At 39.2% G+C, this 23,185-nt stretch overlaps 1 protein-coding gene across 1 annotated transcript; it reads left to right on the top strand.

Moving 5' to 3' along the window:
* The first annotated feature begins 20 nt into the window (after window positions 1–20).
* sacs2 (sacsin molecular chaperone 2) lies at window positions 21–21,600 on the top strand. Its single transcript, XM_030429240.1, has 8 exons — window positions 21–359; window positions 2,058–2,097; window positions 5,268–5,355; window positions 5,526–5,637; window positions 6,719–6,865; window positions 6,983–8,414; window positions 9,409–9,497; window positions 9,594–21,600. Exons 2-8 carry the CDS (start codon window positions 2,075–2,077, stop codon window positions 20,567–20,569), a joined length of 12,867 nt encoding a protein of 4,288 aa, XP_030285100.1. The 5' UTR covers window positions 21–359; window positions 2,058–2,074; the 3' UTR covers window positions 20,570–21,600.
* Window positions 21,601–23,185: the final 1,585 nt, after the last annotated feature.

Below are 23,185 nucleotides of genomic sequence, written 5' to 3'. Positions count from 1 at the left end.
CTAACTAATGGATCAGTCAACTCTGATTAGAATGCCTTTATTATACCGATGTGTGCACATAATGATAATAATACGGGGCCATCTGAGGTCGGATTCACGGAAGTGACTCCAATAAATCAGTTTCGTTTCACTGAGGCAGAAGAAGAAACGACGGTTGATTCTCTTTAATGCCGCTTACTCCTTAAGTTTCGTTTAGTACAAACTGGCACTAGGAAAACGAGAGTAACCGGCAGAATGTTACTGGAAACGACGTGTGGTTTTGAGATTGGGCCATCAGCAGCCTTTATAAACAGCACATCTGGTGTAACGCCCTTTAGTTTGTCTGGGACTGATGCGACTCCTCCACAAACATGATTGAGGTAATGTGATTTTACTACTGTGTAAATGTTGTTTATTATTATTATTTATTTTAAATGTATTGATATTAATTATTGTCTTAATCATCAACCCTGACTGAGACAACTAACATGCATGTATGTTAAGTAGGCACGTATCGGATGGATAGCAGCATAAGGAACATTTATTTTTTTCAATGGCAAAGAAGTTATTAAATGAATCCATGACGTTTCAAAAAAGTTTAATCTTACTCCTCACATTTTCTTTTGATGACATTGCTTACACTACTCAATTAAAATGTGGTTCATTCATCCATCTCAGGTTTTGTATTTTTTAATTTTTTTTTAAGAAATGATACAAATAATCATCAGAAAAAAAAACTGTTCAAGAGAGCGTACAAGCAGTTGAATGAAGGTTAAACTAGAATAAATACAAAATTAGAGGAAACATGTCAGGGGTCAATGTAAATAAATACATTTAACTCAGATACAATCATAAAATGGCAGCACAATCTCAGTCTTTATAGATGTTTTCTGAAGATATTGTCTTAACATAAAGCTCATTTCCCTCTTCATAGCCTGGAAGTAATGTTTTACCTGAACCAATTTACATTTATAAATGTAAAACTTTGCAACAAATAAAATGCGATTGATTGAGAAAATACTCCTTCATATATGGTGTTGAAATTTACCAAAGAAGTTCAGAGTAACACATAATACTATACAAGGTAAATCTTGCATAATATCTTGCCACAGCTTACCGGCAAAAATTCTCGTTTTGAGCATTTCCTGCTTGTGTAGTTGACGTTGCTCTGCCCCAAACCATAGATGTAGGCAGGTCACCGGCCTCAGTTCCTGCCAGGCTGGAGTTTCAGTAACCTTAGCCAACAATAACACTGCTCTAATACTATTACAGTATGAGAGAGGTTGGTTAGACTATCAGTATGAAAGGCACAGACAAGGTGGCAAAATCAAATACATGGCTGAATGTTAAACATCTTAGTCAAGCTTAAGAAAAAGATTTGTTAACTGATTGTTCTGACTGTTCTGCACCTTCTTGTGTGTGAGACAACTGTATTCTGGAGAAAAGTATGGACTACTTCGATGAGCCAGGCAATTCATAAAACTGGAAAACTGAGCATGTTTTGAGCAGGTTTCAGAAGAGTCCGGAAGTCTAGCTGGTAGCAGTTTCTCATTTCCTCAAAAGCACAGAAGTGTGACTCAGCAAAGTTATCTGGTTAAATCAGGCTTGAAATTCTCTTACTTAATTTTCATCTAGTGTCTCAGTAATAAAAGACTTCAAAACAGTTTACACCTGTGCATCTATGGTTACACAGGATTAGTTTTTGCTCATGTTAAGAAAGATTTTGAATTTATTATTGATGAATGAATTTGGAACTTACAGTTTGGGTTAGGGTTAGTTTGATTCTTGCACCACTAAAATCATGATGTGGCAGTCATTACAATACAGTACATACACTATGCATTAATGTTTGATTATGTAGATCTATACAGTTTATAACTAACATTAAAACACATGCTCGGCTTCAATAATGTATATATGAGGCATTTTATCATATTTGATGTGCTCAGGACTCACAGCTCTCTGTCACCTCACAATTATTGCCAGCGACTACACTGATTTAATTTGAGTTTGATGTGGATGAAAGTAGAAGTTTGTTCTGCAGTGATTTTGTGACAACACCCTTCACTCTCTTACAGCATCTAACCCAGGCAGGATGAGTACGAAGAAAAAGACTCGGTGAGTTTCATCTCAGTCTGTTTTTACTTTAATGTGCTAAATGATGACAGGAAGAGGCAGACCAGCTTGTGTCCTGCTTTTATTTTGAGGGCAATGGAGGGAGGTGGAAATTTGACCCGAGTTATGCACTGAAGCAATATTTGACTTACCGACACTGATTTCTTAATAAATTTGCGAAATTTACCCCAAAAAATCAATTGTGAATTATATTCTGGTTATTCATTTTTGGCCATCATATTTTACAGAATATTATTGTTGAGTGTATGCCACATTAACCAGTGGACCTAGAGACTCTTTCTGTAAAAGCTGTTGAATCGTAGTATTAACAGGCAGAAACTTGCAGAACACCATATCATCATCAAAAAATCTGAATTTACAATGAAGTTGGCTTTGTGAGAGAATTACATGTGTGCAGTGACACATGCATCAGTATCAGTTGTCAAGCATGTCTAGTGAATACAAAAAATCAAGAACAGCATGATACAAAATTCCTATTCACTTGAAAAGTTGATTTTACAAATGAAGTTTGATAAATAGATGTTAAAGACATATAATATGCTAATACATGCTGAATGAGTAATAGTGAATTTAGATCATTAATAAAGCTAATAAGACAGAGATAATAATTATACTGTTCATGTAAGTGAGCGCATGAGCTGTATGTTGATTTAGAGATATTTAGAAGTTTATCATTATAATAATTTGCATGACTGATTAAAAAATAAAAACAATACATGACAATTTCACTTGAAGCCCTACAAGCCCCAATACGGAATGCTTTTTCTCAGTCTTGTTGCACCGGTCTGTATAAATTCTATTCATTCATTCATTTAAAGGTGTGATATGTAAGAACTTGCCACCTTTCAAATTCATCCTAGCATATCACCAGAGTATCTGCTAACTGCAGGGACTCTTATTTAGTTAGCTTAGTTAGCCATGCAGCTAGCAGTCCGAACTGGGAGCTCACAGTGGTATTGTGAGAGAATAGGATTAGGCTAGCTGGTTAGCTGCTAAATTCAGTAGATATCTGCTACACAACACATATATGTCTTTAATATGTTGTATAGATTCTTACTCCATCACATTCTGTCGATCACTTTTGCTAATTTGTTTACTATGTATAATTTAAAATATTTTAAACAAAAATTCTTAAATATTGCTCCCTTTAGAGCTGTGCGACATTACCATATATATCATAGTGCGATATAAAAATGTCCACTGTAGGATATAACCCTCTGTCGTTTATATCGTAATTTTAACGTGTAGGCTACTTGTTTAGCACTGTTGCTACACTAACGTTAACGTACACTACAGTTGTGATTTATTACGGCGTGTAAAGCACAACTCAACACCGGAATGACCGTTGGATAACCAAATTTTGAGTTCAAAACAAGTTCATTGTATGGAGGCGATTGTAACTGCACCAACTGCTTAGTGGTAGCATTTTTACGTCACCCGCAAGGACTCGTTTAAGGCATCGGTCGCTCGGGAGTAAACAGAGGCAAAGCAGCATGGCGGAGACAGAGGAGAGCGCATTGGAAGACGAAAATAACATTACTAGTAATGTTACATCAGCGACGGATACAGAAGCAGAACCCCAAGAAGCCGAGCCGAAAAGGGGAAACTGGAATTCCATAATTTGGCCGCCAACAAGTTGTTACAAGCGACTTGAACACATCCAATCTTTTCTACCACTTAAAGACACGACATGAAAAACAATACAGAGACAGTGAGAAGATGCAACAAAGCACTAACGTTACCTCAAAGTGACGAAAAGAAAAAAACGCACCAAACAAGCCTAAAAGCTTAGAATAGTTTTTGTTTACAAATTCTTATTTGTTTTGACAGTGCTTGCAAAAAGTCACGAATAAAAGGAGAAAGTGCCATTCATTTGCCTTTCATTCACATGGTTATCACAAATAGTTCTGAGATGAGATTGATTTGAATATATACATATATATAATAAAAATACTATATCAGGATATATATCATTATCGGGATGTAAAATTAGCTATCAAGATATCAAATTTTGTCTATATCGCACAGCACTAGCTCCCTTTAACTATTTAACTTTGTAACTATTAGGGGTGTCATGATTCTCCAAATCCTTGATTCGATTACATTTTCGATCCTAAGGTCACTGTTCGATTTGATTCTCCATTTTTACATTTATTTTGTTTAAAGCACAGGTTGCATTTAGACTAGACTTTTATGCAATATAATATCTGACCTTGGTTAGCAATGTACCAACACTGCATTGTCAAATTTAAAACTTCTATTAACAACATAATGTAACAATAACTTATATCTTCAGTCAATTGGAAACTTAAACAAAATAACCTGCCATCTAGTTTCTGCAGAGCTTGCAAACTGTGGCTATTTGTCGTCAACGCGAACGTTGTCAACATAACTCATGAAAATCCAAAATACTTCCACACCGGTCACTTCAGTGAAAGAGGAGGGGGTTCAAGTTCTGTCAGTGGGTCTTCTGCATCTGCAGTTGCCATTGCTGTACGAGTGGCATTGTCCCTTTCGGGAATAGAGCGGTGCGTGAAGTGTGTGTGCGTAAGGAGCGTAAGGTGTAGCAGTAGTAGCGACAGCAATAAAGTGTACTATATAGGCTGCAGTTTGGCTGTGAATAAAGGCGACGGCTCTTCAAGATACAGCAAAGCTCCCTGATATTATTTCCCGACCAACATAACACGTAAAGGGGGTTCACCCCGAAGGTAAACACTAACTTTGGCCCTGGAGGAAATCATCTCCTCTGTGCTTCCCGACCATGGTCCAGGAGCCTAACAGGAATGGTGTAACACCATGCTATCGTTTGGCTGGCTGTAGCTAATAGCTACTGGCTTAGTCAGTAGCTAAGTTAGAGGAGGTGACTGATTTAACCACGTGACATGGGGGTGTGGCAGCATCAACCATTACATTTTTTCATTCGAAGTTCGAGATTGTGACTTAATTTCAGTCGATTTTGATTTAAAATAGAAATCGTGACACCCTTAGTAACTATTTGTAACTAGTTATCACCTGACACTAAATATATAAGTCAATACATTAACCTGACTCTAATCCCAGCTCTTCCCCCTTTAACTGCTTCTTGATGAGTCACCTTCTCTTGATTTGAATTTTAACCCTTGTTTCTACTATTTCTTTTTTTTCTTTTTCAGAACGTCTTTTGGGGCAACAGCACCGCCCTTCATTGACTACCTGAAAGATATTCTACGTCGATATCCAGATGGTGGACAAATTCTGAAGGTTAGGCAAACATAATTGATAATTACTGTGGGGTTGGATTAAAGTTTGCTGGAGCTTTACCTTTAACTTTGAAGGTTGGCACAGTGATTGCGCTGCAGAATGCAAATCCTTGAATTTTAGCTTTGGTCTGCTATGCTTTGTTGATGGCTGTTGTTTTTGATTGCCGACAGGAGCTGATTCAAAATGCAGATGATGCTCAAGCCACAGAAGTGATTTTCATCCATGATGAGAGACGCTATGGGACTGAGAGCCTGTGGACTGATGAACTGGGAGAATACCAAGGTATGCGGGAAATTCAGAGATTAGCATTTTTCCTTGTAATTTTAATAATGTATTTTTTCGACACAAAAAGATCTTAAAATAGGTGGAAAGAGCAAATGTGATGTAACCCGATAACACAAGGTAGTTTTTTATTATGCTAGCGTGTGTTTTTGCTTTCTTCGATTGCATTTGTTTTTGTTCTTTTTTTGGAAAAGCACCCAACACCCAGAAGCTGCCCTTCTTAAAGTGAGAGTTTGTTTGTCCTGCTTGTTTACTTGTTAGTTTCCATTTAAAGTCCAGGGTGTCCATGTGTGGAAAGTTTTAGCTGAAGTGTTGGCATTACATTAGATCACAAAAAATTCTTGTGTTGGCTCTCATGATCACTTGATAAGGTGGCAGTCTGATATGCTGAACATTTATCTTTAGGAATTTCAAAACAGCCCCCATGCATTCTTATTTTCCTTATCTAACACAAAAATACAATCATACACCGGAATCAAGTTTTATGTCTTTCTCTTGACCTAAAATGAACTCTGTTACTTTGTTAACCCATTGTAAAACACTTAATTGAAACATGATAGAATAATAAAAAACCATAGAAAAACCATTCTGATTAGTGTGTCCTAACAGTCACCAACTTCGGTCAGAATAAACCCTTAATTCACAGAGTTATATGTGAAAATACTGGAGCAGATATATAAAACCGCTGTTTGCTGACTGACATTTGCTGTGTGCCATAGAGTTCTGAGGGAGAGAGGTAGAACAAATCGGAGGAGAGCTCAAAAGTTTATTTTTTGAAACTTCAGGAATTAAAAAACATGCTGTTTGTCCCCTCTACCTCTTTTCTGCCATCGCTGGCCTGTCTGATACTGTGGTAACTTGCTGAAAGAGTCTGTCGCTGAGAAGCAGAGCTCACTCAATCTTCAAAAGCTGACAAATGAATTAGCAAAATAAAAATGTTGTCAATCGGCCAAAGAAATCTCCTAAAAATATGAACAGAAGATGGAGCCAATAGATTTTTCCACCTGCCTAACCCTAGTCTCTAGAACATACTTCACTGATTCTTTGATAATCTTTTTTTTGTTTGTTTGTTTTTGCAAAGGTCCCGCTCTCTACGCCTACAACAATGCAGCATTCACTGATGAGGACTGGGAGGGAATTCAGAGTGCAGGGAGGAGTGTCAAGCGTGATGACCCAAACAAAGTCGGGAGATTTGGAATTGGCTTCAACTCAGTTTACCACATAACAGGTGAAACAATGCACATTTACCACACATGCATGTAATTTCTCAGTCTCAGTTTAAGTGGCCTGTAGGAAATCTGTGTAGTAAATGAATTGGACAATATCTGTTTGCCTTTATTCACAGATGTGCCATGCATATTCAGTTCAGGGTCCCTTGGTCTCATGGACCCCCAAGAAAAAATATTTGGAAAAAGAGAGGGAGGCTTTCGGTGGTTTTTGGATGATCCAGAACACCAAGATGCTCTGATGACAATGCACGATCAGTTCCAACCCTTTCGAGATATATTTTCACTTGTGAGCAGACAAGAATGGGCAAAAGTCATCAAAGAGGATCGGCAGTTCGATGGGACAATTTTCAGATTCCCCTTGCGCAGCAAGGCATCAGATATTTCAGACAATCTCTATGACTCTAATAGGGTGGTTGATCTTTTTGAAAGCTTCATTGCTGATGCAGACTTGAGTCTCCTGTTCCTGAAAAATGTGACTTCTGTGTCCTTGATACATGTCAGCGTAGATGGCACTGTTAACACCAGACTTGAAGTGAAATCCTCAATCCACACAGATGTCGTGTTGGAGTCAGAAGATGAGTCAGTCGTTGAGGCTTCAACAAAGTTCAAATTGATAACCCTCACCTCAGAAGACCACAAAGAAACAAAGTGGCTTGTGACAACGTGCACCATGAAAGAAGGCAAGGTAGAAAAACTTGATTCACTGGCAGAAAATTTGAAGTTTTTCCCTCAAGTTGACTTGGCATTCCCTTGTGGTGAGAAGAGAGACTGTCAGGAAAGTAGACTGAGCTGCTTTCTCCCCCTCCCAAACAATGAATCCAACAAGACAGGACTCCCAGTTTATGTCAACGCATGCTTTGGCCTCACAGACAACAGAAGATACATCAAGTGGCAAGAGGAAGACCAGAAACATGATGAACACGCCATTTGGAATGAATTGCTGATGAAGGAGGTGCTGCCACAGGCATACCTCATCATCATTCAAGATGCCATCAAACTTGCCCAAGAATCTATTCTGCCTGCCCCCTCTGTGTACGATCTGTGGCCAGATATCAGCCAGATAACACACAAAGACAAATGGTATGCGGTTGCTCTGGATGTTCTCGGACACTTATTCAGAGAGAATGTGGCTGTCCTTTCTCTTGCCAAGGATGAAAGAATGTTTGTCACTCCGTCAGAAGCTGTGTTCCCCTGTAATGGTCCAACAAGCCCAGATACATTGGCCGCCATCAAAAGGACTTTGGTTTCCTGTGGAGAGAACCTTGTCACTTTACCAGATAATGTTGCAAGAGCTATACATGAGGCCTATCCACACCTCAACATCCTAAAACATGTGACTCCAACTTTTGTAAGAGACATTCTCCGCAGGATTGGCACACACAACATACCTAAAGACGACAAGCTTTGTCTTTTGGAGTACATTTTAAGTGATGGACAATACAGAGATCTTGAGGGTCTTCAGCTGCTTCCACTAAACGATGGCTCTTTCAGATCTTTCAGTGACAGAGACGAGGACACTGCTCTAATCGACAGCCATGAATTTCCAAGGTAGGGTTTTCATTTTTGGCCTTATTCTCCAGATAGAAAATAAAGGTCAAAAGACTTGGAAATAAAGGGTATCTGGTTTGTTTCCCATGACCATTTTGGGCTTATAGTATATCTATAGTAGAAAAAAATAACCCTTGCTCTGGTTTTTGTTATTTAAAACTTTGTAGTACACAAGCCAAATAATTTTTTTTTTTTACAGATTTTACCATGAGTATTCTGTACTGTATAAACACTACTGATTATTGAGCAAAATGTGGACCAAACAATGTGATGGATGCTGAAGTTTCTTTGCATTTAAACAGCAACTTCTTTAACTCTCCCTCTAAATAATCTACAATCTCTGTGCAAGAAGCCGTTGATTTGTGGAGGATATTTTGTATTGGTGTTTATGTTGTAGCTGTGGTTACTAACGTGTATGATGTAGCTTATGAAGTAAATTATTGGTATTGTTCAATTTCAGCTTCCAACATCAACCTGAATTAATGGATTTTTTGCCACTTGGGGGCAGTGAAACAGGCTCCAAATACAATATCTACATATTGTCGCGCATTGATATAAAGATGGATGATGCATATTCACTTCCTCCAACTGTACAAAAATTAAGTCAGAATAGTTCATCAACTTGTTGTCGGCAAGTTTGTCTGTCTGGGCAGAATCAGATGTGGCTCAGATATTTTTTCACAGTCTCCAAGAATGTTGTACTTTGAATTAAGTTTTTACAGATTTCTTTTTTTTTTAATAATTCAAAACAATTTATTTTATTAAGTTAACATGTTGGTAGTTCCTGTCCAAGTTCATTCTTAGGATCATTAGTATAGAGCAAGTCACACTTATTAGCTTTGATATATTATCCAACAATTACTGTTATTTTAGACATTTTTGACTGGATTTAGATTTTAAAAAGACCATCTATTTTTGGTCACTTAATGTAGACTAAAATGATATGCAAATGTTTATGTTGCATGCCTAATTAACAAGTTTATCCTTTGTGCAGAGTCTTGCTACCATGCTGTCAGCACCTCTTCATCCAAGATGATCTCAGTCTAGCCTGCAGGACCCACCTGAAAGAACTGGCCAGAAAAAGTAAGTCACTTCATAGAATACAGGAAATTAAATTGGCATGTTTTCACACTATATATACATATATTTATGTTTGTATTTTTCATAAATCTTTTTCAGATCTATTCAAGGTCATCAACATTGATGCAGACCAGGTGGCCGAATATGCGAGGAGGTATTTGCCACAGGACTGGAAGCAGATGGGGACAGGGCTTGTGACCTGGGATGTCGGGAACAGTCAACTTCCACCTTTGGACTGGCTCCAAGAATTCTGGAAATTTCTCAATACTCACTTCAAAGAGTTAAGTAAATTTACTGGAATGCCATTGATACCAGTCACTCCCCTGTCTGGCAGTCAGCCTGTATCACTAGCAAGACTACAGCAGAACACAACTCTCATTTTTCAGAAAAGCAAACAGATTGACTTGCCAGAACAAATAGCTCAGTTGGTTAACATAGTAGGTGGCACAGTGGTGAGAGGCAACGAGTGGCTCAAGCATGAAGACTTACACTCTTATGTGCTTTGTCCATCTCCGAGAAGTGTCATGAAAGTCTTTGTGAATTTAGATTCTCAGGATCTCATCAGAGAACTCAAGAATGCCTCTCATAGTGCAAGAGAAGAACTGAAAGATTATCTCTCTCATCTGGATTCTCTTTCAGTCACTGAGAAAGATTTTCTCTCAAAGTTGCCTCTGTTTCAAACCATGAGAGGCTCATGTGTCGCAGCCCAATCAAAGCAAGCTGTGCTCCTAAATTCTGGTCTTACAGTACCAACGGAGTTCCCTATGCCTGATTCAGTTGTGCAGTGTGCAACTGAGGCTGATCGCAGGCTGTTACAACTGCTCAAAGTTAAACTCTTGGATACAGCTGAAGCAGCCACTCTCCTCATCGACTGTATTGAGAGGGGAGTTTGCAAAAAAGAAAACACTGAGAAAATTATGACTTGGATTTTACAGCACGGTGCTGTCCTTTTCTCTCAAAACCAGACCTTGAAATGCAAATGTAAGGACTTAAGCTTCATTGAAGTCAATGGAGAGCTGAAAAAGACCTCAAGTTTTTTTGATCCAACAATTCAAAGTTTCAAAGTCCTTTTTGAGTCAGATTTCTTCCCCCCACCTGTATACACTGAAACATCGGAGATGGTTAAAAGTCTAACTGATCTTGGATTGTTAAATAAAGAAGTGGATGTGTCACCTGAGCACTTATTGCATGCCGCCACACTGATTGACCAACAGGATGCTGACTCTCAATCTCAGGCTCTCGAAAGGGCTGAGGTACTCTTGAAAATGTTGGATACTAATGATCTGCTGTCAAAATTTTCTCATGATCAGCTTCATTGCCTGAAAATGCAAAAATGGGTTCCATGTGCTAAGTCCTTTGATGACAAAAAACACTGCAATGAAGAATCTCAGGAAGTTTGTTTCTTCTGTCCAGGTGAAATAAGGCATTTTATGTATGAGGACATTGTTGGGCATGTCATGCCTCTGGTGGGAAATTTCAGTGACAGAGTTACCAGCAAACTTGGTCTCAAACGCCTACCTCCACCTGAAAAAGTGATAGAGAATTTGTCAGTCTTGAAATCAGAAGCAGAGACCATGGCCGATCCTGACACAAATGCGGATTTTAAAAGGAAGTTGCGTAGCATTTATGAACACATGCAGAACAACATCTCTGCATTTGCAAAAGTGATGAATAAGGACACACGCTGGTTGTGGAGTCACAACCAGTTTGTATCACCACACGATTTGGTTCTAGATTATCCCCCTAATCTCGATCTGAGTGCTTACATTGGGAAGGTGCCAGCTGAATTTCTGCCATACAAGAGGTTGCTCCAGGAATTCGGCCTGAAAACATCACTTTCAGATGATGAAATTGTTGGCATTCTGTATTCTATTCAGCAAACCATTGAAGAAAGGCAGCAGCCATTTGCAAGTTCCTCTGAGACAAAGGTGTCTATTCAAATTCTGAACTGGCTGTGGAAAGAGAAGAAGACAGTTCAGGATGACGTCCCGGTACCAGTCCTCATGGAGGGTGAACACCATACCCTTAAACCACTGTCAACAGCAGTCTTCTGTGATGTAAGCAAACATGGGTTAAATGAGCTGATGTTCAGCCAAGAGGAAGTTCATGTTGTTCATGAGGAAATCCCTAAAGCAGCAGCTGAATGGTTGAACATCCGATTTCTCAGTACCTACATCCTCGATCCAGAGTTAGTGGGAATTGAACAGTGGGGTCAATCTGAACCCATAACAACGAGGATTAAAAACATTCTTAAAGAGTATGATGAAGAAAGTGACATCTTCAAAGAGCTTATACAAAATGCAGAGGATGCTGGGGCAGAAACCTGTAAGTTCTTGGTGGATTTCAGAGTGCACAGCTATGCCCCTGAAAGTCTCATTGACCCTGACATGAACCTTTGTCAGGGACCTTGTCTTTGGGCATTTAATAATGAGCAGTTCACAGCTGAAGATTGGGCAAATATCGTCAGAGTTGGTGCTGCCTCAAAAGAAAAAAAGGTGGAGAAAATTGGCAAGTTTGGACTTGGATTCAATACTGTGTATCATGTGACAGATGTTCCTTCTGTCCTCAGTGGCAACAGTCTTCTCATCCTTGATCCAAATGTTACTCACCTCAAGAAGCACATCAAACATAAAACAAATCCAGGAATCAAGCTGAATCTCGCTCAACAGCGACTTTTCCATTGTTTTCCTGGTCAGTTTGGACCATATGAACGCATTTTTGATTGTAACTTCACCAAACAAAGTCCCCCCAAACCCTATCCAGGCACTCTCATCAAACTACCTTTCCGAACTAAAGAAGAGGCCCTCAAGTCAGAAATAAGCGCAAAGGTCTATCAGGAACACAATATCATCACTTTTCAACAGCACTTTACTGAGAATTCACAAACATACCTGCTGTTTCTGAAGCACATCGATACATTGTCTCTACAAAGTATTTCAAAGGATGTATCAACTCCGCCAAGAGAAGACGAAATAGAAACAGTCTTCACAGGCTCCAAAACCACTCTGAGCACAATGAGGATTCATGATGAAACCAATGTGTCAAAGCAGCTTCAAGCTGAGAAATCATTGATGAAACTTGATGGAAAATGCAAAGGCATTATTGACTGCTGCACAGTCAACATTGTACAAATAACCAATCAGCAATCTGGTGTTACTGAAGTCCAGTCCTGGCTCCTGTACAACTGTTTTGGGACACATCATTCTTTAGAAATGGCCCTTCAAGAAAACAAGAAAGCCAGTTTCTCTTTGCCCATCGGGGGGATTGCTGTACCTTTGCAGTATGATCCAAAAACTGGTAAGCTGGCCTCATTACAAACAAATCTTGTTGGACAGACATTTTCTTTCCTTCCTCTTACGATTCACACAGGTCTTCCAGTCAATGTGAATGGAACATTTGCTGTGACGAGCAACCGAAAAGGTCTTTGGGAGAGTGGAGTGAAACACAAATGGAACAAAGCCCTTCTTCAGGATCCTGTAGTGACAGCATATGTTACTGCACTGTTGGCACTAAAGAAAATGTCTGAAAACAAGCAACTGGAATCTTACAATTATCACACCTTTTGGCCAAATAGAGAGAAAGTGAGTGAAATGTTCAAGCCTTTGGTGGATGCATTTTATTCCGTCATTGCCCAGCACTCCATTGGTCCAGAGATCTTTAGTGATGGAGAACATTGGTGCTCAATGGACAATGCCATATTTCTACATGAGAGCATTGAAGAGGATAAAGCTATCAGTGCACTTGCAGTGCAGGTATGCAAGAAATATGCAAAAGCACCCAACCACATTGTCCGTCTTCCACTTTGGTTGAGAAATAGCTTCAAACAGGCGGGTCTAGAAAAAGTTTTGCAGAAAAGAACATGGAACTGGGAGAGGTTTTACCAAGAAGCAGTGTTTGACAACCTTTGTGCCATGGATGCTAAGAGTAGAGACACTCTTGTGCTGCATGCTATTGACCTTAACATCAAAGACATTGACAGTCTACTTGTCTGCTACCCATGCATCCCCACAAAAGGTGGAAAGCTCCAGTACATCAAGAAACTTGTGAATCCATCAGGGAAAGTGGCTTGTCTTTTTGAACCAGAAGAGGGGCGCTTGCTTGGTGGTACCAAAAATGACTTTTGCTCACCAAAAAGGATTAAACGGTTGGTTGAACTTGGAATGGCAAATGATCATCTCCCATTGGAAGACATCACAGAAAAAGCAGGCACAATTGCCAAAACTTTGAGCACTGACAAAGAGAAAGCATATGTGCATCTGAAGTGCCTTCTTGAACTTATGAAGGATCACCTGAACGACGAAGACTCTCTCCACTGGGAGACACTCAGGAAGACTGAATTTCTCCCAGCGTTTCCCCATGGAGATACAAAAATGGAAAGAAATGTAACACTTGGAAGGCCCACTGATATTTTTAGTGACAAATACTCCCTACTCGTTAACATGACACAACCAGTGCTGGATCATACCAATCTGAAAATACACAACACTGATCCAGTCCTACAGATTTTGGGAGTTCATGACAGTCCAGAGCCTGAGTCGGTACTTCAGCAGCTTCAAGAAGCATGCAGGCAGTCTCAATCCATTGACAGATCCATGCTTCACAATATAGCATATAATTGTTACAATTTTCTGGATCAGTGGCTTATTGATCCTGACAATTCCAGTTTTATTTTGCAGAGGGCAAAATCATTCCCATTTGTTCTTGTTGGCGGCACATTTGTGAACGTGGACCGTGTTGCAGAAAATGAGCAATTTGAAGCAAAACCTTACCTCTATGTGCTTCCATCTAACTTTGCTAGCTTCAAGAGGCTGTGGCAATGTGTAGGTGTTGAAAAACATTTTTCAGCAAGTCAGTTTCAAACTGTGCTCCAGGAATTGCACTCTCAACATGGCAACACGCCCCTGCCAGAGAGGGATTTATCAATTTGCCTCACAATTTTAAACACAGGGATTTATGAGGCCAAAGAGAAAACAATGGGTGACTGTCTCATACCCAATGAACATGGTGTTTTACAACCTGCAAGTGAGATGTTCTACAATGACAGCCCATGGATGCCAGTTGCTTCAGGTATCACATTATGCCATGAGAAGATCCCACGTGTTATGGCTCGCCGTTTTGGAATCAAAACTACCAGGCACCATACTCAGCAAGAGAATGCAGTTGAGAAAGTTTCACCATTTGCTTTTGAGTTTCAACAGCAGGAACAACTAACTGTTCGAATTAAAAACATCATTTCTGCCTATCCATCAAAGAAGGATATCCTTAAAGAGCTTATACAAAATGCTGATGACGCAGAGGCAACCGAAATTCACTTTGTTTGGGACAAACGACAGCATGGCAAAGAAAAAACATTTGGGAAGAAATGGAACCATCTGCAAGGTCCAGCACTCTGTGTCTTCAACAACAAAGTGTTTTCTGATGAGGACCTTACTGGCATTCAACAGCTGGGAGAAGGAGGAAAGCGCAACTCTCCAGGAAAAATAGGAAAATACGGAGTGGGATTCAACTCTGTTTACCATCTCACTGACTGCCCCTCAATCGTCACTGGAGATAAATTACTCTGCATTTCTGATCCAAATCGGAAATACATTGAAAGTCATTCAGACAAAGCACCAGCTGGCATTGGCTATGAACTACCTGACACTTTCAAGAACATGTACATGGATGTGTACAAATCCTTTCTTCCTGACAAATTTCCTCTTAAACAGGGCACCATGTTCAGGTTACCTCTGAGGACGGATGCCATGGCAGAGAGCTCTAAAATATCAAAACAGGAAGTCAATGTCCATGACATGAAATGTCTCTGCTCTGCCCTTTCTGAAGATCCTGAAGGACTAATTATGTTTCTAAAAAACATTTGCAAAATAGAAGTCCATGAGATCAATGAACGTTCAGGGAAGCTTGAAACCATCTTCATGGTTGAAAAAAATATTACACAAACCACCAGAGACGGAAAAGATGCTTTCGTAAAACTTCAACAAAATGCGCTACAATCTCACAGACCAGTAACACCACACAAGGCCATTTACGGAACTGTGATTTCAACCTCAGATAAAAGGCAAAGTACATGGATCATTGCAGAACAGTTTGGTTCATTCAAAAACAGTGGGGAAAGAGAAATGAAAAGACTATCAGACAAACTTCCCCAAGTAGCAATAGCAGCACGTGTTAGCTCAAAGGGTCAGGCATCATCCAGTCACACAGATTTCAGTGGAGAAGCCTTTTGTTCACTTCCTTTGCCAGGGAAAACTGGACTGCCAGTGCATGTCAATGCAAACTTTGAGGTAGATTCTGCCAGAAGAAGCCTTTGGAAAGAGGATGGTCAAAGTTTGAATTCTAACTGGAATGAATCTTTGAAACAGGATGTCATTGCTCCACTGTATGCAGATCTCCTTCATTACATCAGCTGTTGCATGTCAGATAAAAAAGTCTCCTCTGCACAGATAGAGTCACTTTTAAGTAGCTCCTACTTGTGTTTTTGGCCAACTGTATCCAAAGATGTTGGTCAGGATTGGCATGAAATGATACATGAGGTATACAGGTCAATCAGCGAAAGAGGCCTCAATGTGATTCCAGTGTTGAGGAGTTCAAGGCGTTTCATTGCAGACCGTGAGTTTAAGGTGTATGCTTTTGACTGGTGTAACATCAGAGACACTAGTTCAACTGAAGCACCTTACCTGACACAACCAGGAAGTGATGAGATTGTTCCAATTTTGGAAGAACTTGGAATGACATTGGTTCCTTTTTCCATTAAAATGCAAAAAGTTTGGAACAGTTTCAAATCTGCTGGTGTGACAGTAAAAGATGTGAATCCTTCAACTGTTCAGACTTTCCTGAGAGAAAAGCCTCTCAATGACCCAACAAAAACAGATAAGGATTTACCCCTTCCTATAACTGACACTCTGATCAAAGATAAAACAACATGCTCAAAACTCTTGAATTTTTGCTTAAAAGAGTTTGAAACAGGCTTGAAAAAGGTCAACAAGGACAGTACCAGTTTACTTAATGGACTCCCACTTCTTCTAACAAGAGACAACGTTCTAAGAGTGTTTAACTCTGAAACTCCCAAACTGATATCAGCATACGAGAATCTGTTCTTTGACCACAAGGACCAGTTTGCAGATTATCAAACCAACCAAGTCCACACTCGTGTTCTGCAAACTTTCAATCTTGTCAAAGGTTTAACAGTTCCTTATGCAGTAAAATATCTGAAGCCTGCAGTTGAGCGTCTTATTCAGATCTGTGAAGTTGATCCACAAACTGGTCTTCATCTCCAAAACGACACAGTTTTGAAATGGTTCAAATTACTTTGGACATTCTTGACAAATCAGATTAAGCCTGCAACATCCAGTGATGGTGTACAAAGTCTAGCATTGAGTGATGTGAGGCAGCTCTTCCATGACTGCTGCATTTTACCTGTTGTGTGTCCGAGGTTAAACAACAAACACTTCCTGACAACAATGAAGGAAATGCCGAACGTGATTCACTTCCCGTCAGAAAAAGACATATCAGGCATCCTCTTCAAACTTGGTTTCATGAAGCTTGACATTGTATTCTTCTCTGAGATACATGTAGACCGCCATCATGTTCATTCACTTCTACATCCTGAACTTATGGATGTGAATGATAAAAGCTCTGTGTTGGACCAGGTCTACAAAATTAAACACGCAGAGTTTTCCCAGCTTTCCACTGTAGAGATGAAACAGCTTCAGTGTTTCCTGCAGGATGGAGTATCCAAGACCAAAGACAAACAAGACTATCAGAGAAAGCTCAAATCCTTACCATTATTTGAAACAATATATGGTAACCGAGTGAGAATTGATGGACCAAAAGAGGTATTTATTCTCAACACTACATTCTCAATGAGCTATTCAGACTTGTTCAGTCTGCCCAACAGCAACAGCATTTTTCTCCAGTACAATGTAGAGAACTGGACTCTGTCACAAATGTTGAAGATCGAAATCCTCACGGATTTGGAGTATTTCATAAAGTTCATTCTTCCCATTGTACACAGACTAACAGAGAGCCAGCTGCTTCAATGCCTCAAACTGTTACTGTCATTACAATACATTTTGAATCATTTTCAGGACAGTGACAAAATCATCTCCTCACTGAAGACAATCAAACTGATTCGCAGTTCTCAAGGCAGATTGGAGACAGTGTCCTACTACTTTGACGAAAGTGTTGAGCTGTACAAGAAAATGATACCCCAAGAGAGATTTGTGCCAAAGAGATTTTGGATTGAGTTGTGTGGAGAAACTCTACAAACAACAGACCAACCAAAGCAGTTACTTCGAGAACTTGGAATGAAGCATGTTGTGTCAAAAGATGACATAATCAATTTTGCACACCAGTTAGAATCAGAGGCTAGAGGAAACTGTCGGTATGAAGTATTGAGAGAGAAATCATCATTGATTTTCAAAACAGCTTTGAATATAGTAAACAACCCGGATAACAAAGAGGAAAAGTTGGTGGAGAGCATAGCTGACATCAAGTTCATTTTCCCTGTGAACATTAGAAAAGAACTGTGCAACTACCACCATCCATTTGCTGCTGACAGTCCTGCTGTTAAAATCAGAGGATCTTTGATCGAAAGTGATCCCGGGCATCAAGAACTGATCTGGTCTTCAATGCCAATCATAGACCTGTCAGTTCATAAGTCGCAGAGGCTCATGACTATGATGAAAAATGCAGGAGCTCATGAAAAACCACCTTCAAGCTGTGTAACCAGTAACATGAGCAACATCTGTCAGTCACCCTGTAAAACTGACCAGTTGATCAAAACCCGTGCTAAGGTGTTTCGAAGTTCGTATGCCTACCTGCAAGCAAACCTGTTTGAAGGCGCTGCACTGGCTGATCTTCCTGTTGTGTTGGTTGAAAAAGACAAAGAGCTTGTGAGGCCTGATGATGTGTGTCTTTCAGTCCCCTATGATTGCGAGTTCAGGCCGTATTTGTACAACATTTCTCCCCAGGATGTCATTTTCGCAGACTTTTTCAAGAAAATTGGTGTAAAGGACAACCCTACTGCAGTGCAGTATTGTAATGTTCTGGCAGCAGTTTATGCCGATTCCTGTGATAAACCACAACTAAACCCAAACCAACAGAAAACTGTGAAACGTGCTGTTCATCAGTTTTTTCAGTTAATCACATCTCAAGGAAATCATTCCCATGTTGATGTAAAGACTTTGTATCTTCCTGCAAGAGATGGTAAATTATACCCATCATGCACACTTTACTACAACGACACAGCGTTTGAGATCAAAAGGTTGGAAGACGCACTGGAGAATAAGTTTGTGTTGCTTGAGCATCTCAGTGAATGTCATTTAGGCCATGACATCTATGAGCATCATCGGTTGGTGAAGTTGCTCCCTCAGAAATTTCAGCCTAAAATGTTGTCTCAGTTCACTGAGGAGAAAGTAGTGGAATTACACATGCAGCTTTGTGAGCTTGAAACTGACTGTGAATTCCGTGGATGGTTCAACAAACATCTGTCCTCAGGAGCATTTAGACATGGATTAATTTGTCTCATCAGAGCACAGTCACAGGGAAAAATAACACAAGAAGAAGCTTCTGAGATGTGCAGGAAGACCTTTGGCAGTATTCACATTGTTTGCTGCAAAAGTCTGGAAACAAAGCTTTGGCTGGGGAAACAGCCACTACACAAAACTGCAAACGAAGCTGATGTGTTTGTCAAAGGAGGGCAACAAGGCTGCATCTTTTACTTAAAACACAACAATGACATTTCTACAAAGGTGATAACTGACATCAATATGACATTGACAAATGAGATTAATGTTCTCCTGGGAAACAGAATTGCATCAAATCACCTCCTGGTTCTCGGGAAACTTCTCACGTGTGATAACCTGCAAGAGGTTAGGAAAGCTTTGGCTAAAAATGGTATCCGTGATAGTGCTGAAACGGAAAGCGTCAATCGACAACCAGCACCTGGAACAGATATTCCAGAAGAATGGCACGATTTCTTAGACATGAACTTACTCAACAACTTTGAAGAGGGGGAATATGTTGGCTACAGCACTAACAACAAATACATTTATGCAGTTGTTGTTGAAGAACTGCCTGGGCACTCTGGACCATATTCACAGCGGTACAAAATAGATATTGGAGAAGATGAGCCAATTGAAGTCAGTTGTCTTGACCTGTATCAGATTAAAAGACAAAAGAAATCAAAAGGGAGGACTTGCACATCTGCTGAAGCATCTTGCATGGACCTGGAGCCACTAGCAGGAGCTGGGCCACATTGTGCCCAGTCATCAACTACAAGTTCCTCATCTACAGGATCATCACCGATGTCTGTTGAAGAAGCTAAAAGGGAAATTGACAAGTCTTTGGCAGAGATCTGGACTCTTCCTCAAGAGGAGAGGGATAAAGCCATCCGACGACTGTACCTGAGATGGCATCCTGACAAAAATCTTGACTGCCAATCACTTGCCACTGAGGCATGCCAATACTTGCAGAATCGAATTAATGAGCTCAACAATGGCAATGGCAGGACTGCAGGTTCGTCTTCTTCAAGGGGAAACTCAAATTTCAGAGACTTCTATGATCAATGGAATCAGGAGGCCAGGCAACACAGAAATGGTCGGGAGAGATTCTATAGAGCCCACCAGTCCTACAACTTTTGGAACCATAATGAAAATGTCCCGAGGCCGAACAGAGAAGAGGCCCAGCGCTGGTGTAGACAGGCTCGCTGTGATCTCAATGCAGCTTACAAAGACATAGGTGGGGGCAGCACAGAGTGGTGTCTGTTCAAAGTCCATCAAGTAGTGGAAAAGGCTCTCATAGCTGCTGAGTATAAAAGACATGGCCAACATCCCAACAGCACTTCCATTTCGGCCCTAGCTGTGCGAGTTTCCCTTTATAACGCCAGACTGAAAGTTCTCCCTCAAATTGTGGAAAATCTGAAGACGCTGGGAGTAGACGGCAAAAAGACTCAGTATCCCAACTGCCATCCATTCCCCCATATTCCAAACGGACAGTTCAAATCAGAGAATGAAATGTTGGCACTGAGCAAGGCATCTGAGCTTCTCGATAAAGTAGAGGCATATGTGAACTAGGAATTCAAAACAGATATGTTGTATTTGACATGTTAAAAAGGCTGTTACCATATTGTGATCTTGGACAATACTGTGAACAGAACAACAGCATATTTTGTTAAACAGGTCGAGCATAATAATGATATGACTGTTCAAAAATGTTCTAAAATGAAAAGGTTTTATTTTGACTCTTTAGTGTAGAGCAGTTTTTTTATTAACAATTTTGTGACCATTTATGACCAATCACTGAGGACCCGTAAAATGAGTGTTGAGCTTTATGAAATCATTTTTTTCCTTTACAACTTACTTTGTTATGAAAATGCAAAAATTTTTTCGTATTGTGGTAAACATTTTTAAGTAGTCACTCATGGCAAATAAAATCAATCTATGAAAATGAAAAATGTCACCAGACATTTATGACTACCAAATGAGGACAGAAAATGAGTGTACAGTTTTGCTAGGAAATTATTTGTATTTTTTATTTTCTTTGTAATGTTGTTAACATTTATGAATACTCACTGAGGACCAGTATAATCAGTTTACAGCTTTGTTATGAAATGAAATATCTTTTTTTGTTATTTTAAGTCTTGTAACCATGGATAACTACTAACTGCAAATAGACTCACTGTATTAAATACTTTACTATCCAAATGCAAATGTATTTTTTTGCCATATTGTAAACATTTATGACTACTGAATGAGGGCCGATCGATATATTCACCATATGATGTATGAAATGAAATATCTTCTTTTTATTTTTGTTTTTGCAACATTGGAAAATGTTTTACTACTCACTGAGGACGAATATAATCACAGTATGACTTTGTAATGGAAATGCAAATATAAAACATTTAGAAGAATTTATTCATTTTTGTTGTTATTGTGTTATCCTTTACCTTCTGAAAAAAATAAAAATAACAATGAAAATAAATGATGAAACAGCAGTTGCTGGTTCATATCTTCAAATGTCATGGTACAATGTTGCCGGGGTACATACATACAACCATGATTCCCAAAATGTTGGGACAATAAAAACAAAGTGGTCAACCATCCTTGCTTGTGTAAGTGTGTGTGTGTGGGTCTCTGTCTGTCTGTCTGTCTGTCTATATATATATGTGTGTGTATACACATATATACATGTATGTGTATATATATATATATATATGTATATATATATATATATATACACACACACACACACACACACATATATATACACATATATACATACATATACATATATATATATATATATATATATATATATATATATATATATATATATATGTATAAATGAGAGAGAAAGAGATCATTTCTAAACAATGAAGTTGACGAGGTAAAACATTAAATATATTGTCTTTTTACTTTTTTCAATTATGCCAAAAAGGAGTAGCACATCTTTAAATTCTGTTAAACTATGTTTACACCGCTTTCTAACTTATTTTTGGACTCTTCTGGACTGAAACTAAAAAGGTAGTTCTACAGTTTTTAAGTAGTAATGTTTTTTCTTCTTCAACGTATCATTATGAAATGAATGAAACCATCAGTGTTTACATGGGTTCCCTATAAAATTTGCTAACACAATATAGTTTTGTCTGACACCCAGCATAGGGTAACACATGACAAGGAAGGTTAGCTGGTGATCCCTGTGGACTAAAGCTGTATGAGCACCACAGTTCCCTGTCAGAAAGATCTCAAATCTGTAGCCCGGAAAGTTTGAGTTGTACGGCATCTGTAAAACATAAATCACAAAAACTGCTTCATCTCACCCTGGAAGTGGCCAGTTCCCACCGTCCTTTCATACTAAAAAAATGTTTACAAGGCTTTTCAGGTCTCTTCCCAATGTCCACACGTGAGAATACATTTCAAACTATTTTTTGTCTGTGAGGGAGAAGTTCGCATATATACCAGATTCAGTCTTTGCGTTACGCTGCCTGTCGCCTCTGTCTATTAATAATTTACACAAAACCTGTACACATTTACAGCAGGCTGGAGCCTGTTTCTGAAGGGATGTGCACACAGAAAAAAAGAAGCAACATACAGTGAAGTGATTCTTTAAAAGGTGGGGGGTTATGGTGCAACAAGCATATTAGTCACTTGCTTCATACGTTACATGCAACTAATTTCTTTCAACTCTCAGTCAACCTTTTTTGCACTCGAGATGAGGCTTTAACATTCTGCATTGAACTAGGGCTGGGCGATATGGCCTCAAATCAATATCACAATATATTGAGCAACTCACCTCGATAACGATAAATGAACGATAAGTAAACCCCCCCCCCCCCGCACCTAAAAATTTTTTACAGAAATGCCACTTTAAAGGACTGTAAATCTACATTGTAGTTAAGATTTATAGTATTTATTTAGTAGTTAAGAACAACTGATAGGCACACGATTGAACAGCTGAAAAGCACAGATTACTTTTAACAAGTTTAAAAGTATAAAATATACAGTCCCTTATAAACAAATTCTAAGCTTCTCGCTTTTTTTATTTCTTCGAATTGAATCACGTGGTTGTACTTCAGGTGGTGGAAGAGGTTGGATGTAAATAAATAAACATTTTGAGGACTTCAGAATCAGAATCTAAGACATGAGACAAAATAGTAGAGAAGTTGACATTGCTGCTTAATAATATGT

The sequence above is a fragment of the Sparus aurata genome, chromosome 9 (assembly GCF_900880675.1).
Source record: "Sparus aurata chromosome 9, fSpaAur1.1, whole genome shotgun sequence".
NCBI lineage: Eukaryota > Metazoa > Chordata > Actinopteri > Spariformes > Sparidae > Sparus > Sparus aurata.
Note: the sequence above shows the minus strand (reverse complement) of the source record. Positions and strands in the feature narration are given on the sequence as shown.

What these genes read in the sequence shown, in the direction of transcription:
- sacs2 (XM_030429240.1), top strand. Translation starts at nt 2,075, where the DNA reads ATGAGTACGAAGAAAAAGACTCG. An exon ending in AGTACGAAGAAAAAGACTCG is followed by an intron (nt 2,098 to 5,267) that starts GTGAGTTTCATC and finishes TTTCTTTTTCAG; the next exon opens with AACGTCTTTTGGGGCAACAG. An exon ending in GACAGCCATGAATTTCCAAG is followed by an intron (nt 8,415 to 9,408) that starts GTAGGGTTTTCA and finishes TCCTTTGTGCAG; the next exon opens with AGTCTTGCTACCATGCTGTC.